Source organism: Arachis duranensis, chromosome 9, assembly GCF_000817695.3.
Source record: "Arachis duranensis cultivar V14167 chromosome 9, aradu.V14167.gnm2.J7QH, whole genome shotgun sequence".
In the NCBI taxonomy this organism is placed as follows: domain Eukaryota; kingdom Viridiplantae; phylum Streptophyta; class Magnoliopsida; order Fabales; family Fabaceae; genus Arachis; species Arachis duranensis.
The window spans coordinates 24,874,123-24,876,434 of NC_029780.3; the positions used below are offsets into that span (position 1 = coordinate 24,874,123).

At 27.3% G+C, this 2,312-nt stretch overlaps 1 protein-coding gene across 1 annotated transcript in view; it reads left to right on the top strand.

Moving 5' to 3' along the window:
• LOC107465196 (homeobox protein knotted-1-like 1) overlaps positions 1-2,082 on the top strand; it is an 8,363-nt gene extending 6,281 nt beyond the window's left edge. The window contains exons 4-5 of the mRNA XM_016084191.3: positions 443-675; positions 1,767-2,082. Coding sequence (XP_015939677.1) covers positions 443-675; positions 1,767-1,937 — 404 coding nt within the window. The 3' untranslated portion in view covers positions 1,938-2,082. The remainder of the gene's footprint in view (positions 1-442; positions 676-1,766) is intronic.
• The last annotated feature ends 230 nt before the right edge of the window (positions 2,083-2,312 follow it).

The window sequence follows — 2,312 nt, forward strand, 5'->3', positions numbered from 1 at the left end:
TATATATAAATCAATAAAACAATAGCCACTAATAATTAGCCACGGTATATAAGAATACATATTTAGAGTTGATAAAAAATGTTTGATTATTACACTGTAGTAAATAAGTTTGATTATTTTGTTATGACATTTAATTTGTAAACTTTGAAAAGTTTATAATTTTAGTGATTAATTACTTCGTTTGAGAAATATATGAAACAGCATGATGTATAATTATTTTTTAGTATTTATGGAAAATTTTTAAAAAACGAATGTGCATGGAATAATGTTAGTTATAAAGAAATGCATCCATTATATTTGTTGTTGTCTTGTATAACTTTTTCTTTTTCTTTCAAAAGAAAGAAATTATAAGCTCCCATTGATTGAGAAAAGGGTGTGTATTAGAGTATTAGGTTGAGAATTGAATGAGTTAGAATTAAAGATTGAAATGATGATGATTCAGATGAAGCAGCAGGGAGTTGTTCATCAGAGGTGGAAGGAATTGAATTTGGATATGGGACACGTGGCGTTGGAGATAAAGAGCTGAAGGAAATGTTGCTTCAGAAGTACAGTGGTTACCTTAGTAGCTTGAGAAAGGAGTTTCTAAAGAAAAGGAAAAAGGGTAAGCTTCCTAAAGATGCAAGGATTGCTCTCATGGATTGGTGGAACTCCCACTATAGATGGCCTTATCCTACGGTACTTACATTCCTATATGCTTCACATGCAACATTTTCTGTTATTGGTAGATCAACTCCTTATATCAATTATTCAAAGTTGTTTATTGAGAAAAGTATTAGTTAACTTTTCTATAAACACTTAAATCGTTTATATTTAGTTTTAAAAATGATACCAGATATACTATTATTTTTCATAAATAAAATATTTTAAAATTTTTAAATGGATCCTAAGTCCTGCTTTAATATTTGGGTTAAGTTTTATTTTCGTTTTTAATATTTAAAATGTCTTATTTCATCCTATTTTAATTATTTGGTCAAAATCAAAATTATTGTTCTAAATATATACCCTTTCTTTTTTTATGATTTTCTTTTAGCTAGTGACAAAAATTGTAATTATAGTAATCACAGTAGTGGTCATTGTGATTGAAAGTAAAAATATAGAATAATAAAAAAATAATAAATGAGGAAAACTAATATTTTTAAAAATTATTTAATTCTAATTAAAAGACTAAAATATAATGAAATAAAATATTTAGGATAAAAATAGACAATATTTCAAACTACAAAGACAAAATTAAAATTTAGCTAAACATTATGAACTAAAACAATAGTATTTTACTCTTGGTTTATTTTATCAAGGATAAATTAAACTCGTTCTTTCTAAAGGTTAGGAAATAATTTATATATTTCACCTCTGATTCGTAAAAAATAGTACATACTAGCCTGTTTTGATATTGAAGTTGCAGAATATTGATTTTTTTTTTCCAGAAAAAAAGAAAAAACAATATGACACTAACTTAACCTATAAACATGAAATTCTTCGCTTTCTTGATACCTACCAGTGTATCTTGTGTACCCTATAAACATGAAATTCTTAGCTTTCTTGAAAAATCAATTAGTCACATATGTAAATATCTTCTAATATTATAAGATTAGAGGCGAATGCAATTTATTCTTCTTTTATGAAACGACCTTTAGAAATATGAAGTAACGAAGAAAAATAAATTGGTACAGATAACATTTGTTTGTTGAATTAAAAATATGGAGGATTCAATATATACATATGTAGCATGATTGGTTGTAATTCTGAATAATATATACATTTATCAGGAGGAGGAGAAATTGATGTTATCAGAGATGACTGGATTGGACATAAAGCAGATAAACAATTGGTTCATAAATCAGAGGAAACGCCATTGGAAACCATCTTCAGAGATGCGATTTGGTGTCATGGAAGGTGTAAGTGGTGCTGCACATGGCACCATATTAGAACATATGTAATTTCTACTTTCTAGATAACATTGTGCATGCTTTATTTCATAGCCATCAATACCACGTTGTGATCCATATGTTGCTTTAATTTCTGAGTTGAGTGATGTATGAAAGTATACATGGTTGTTTTTTTTGTCTACATTTATATACTATATGCCCAATTTTTTATTTTAAATTAAAGCGGGGCTAATGCCCAAGAGAATAAAATAAGGTATGGTAGTCCCTAGTCATCAGCAATAATGTACCATAATTCTGGTGGTGGTAAGTTATAAGTGGATACCAGAATGTAATAACTGTACGCTTTTTTTACTTAGCTATACAGAGTATCTACAAATTTCATTATATTAATTGATTAATAGCTAATAAAATTCAACAGTAATGGAA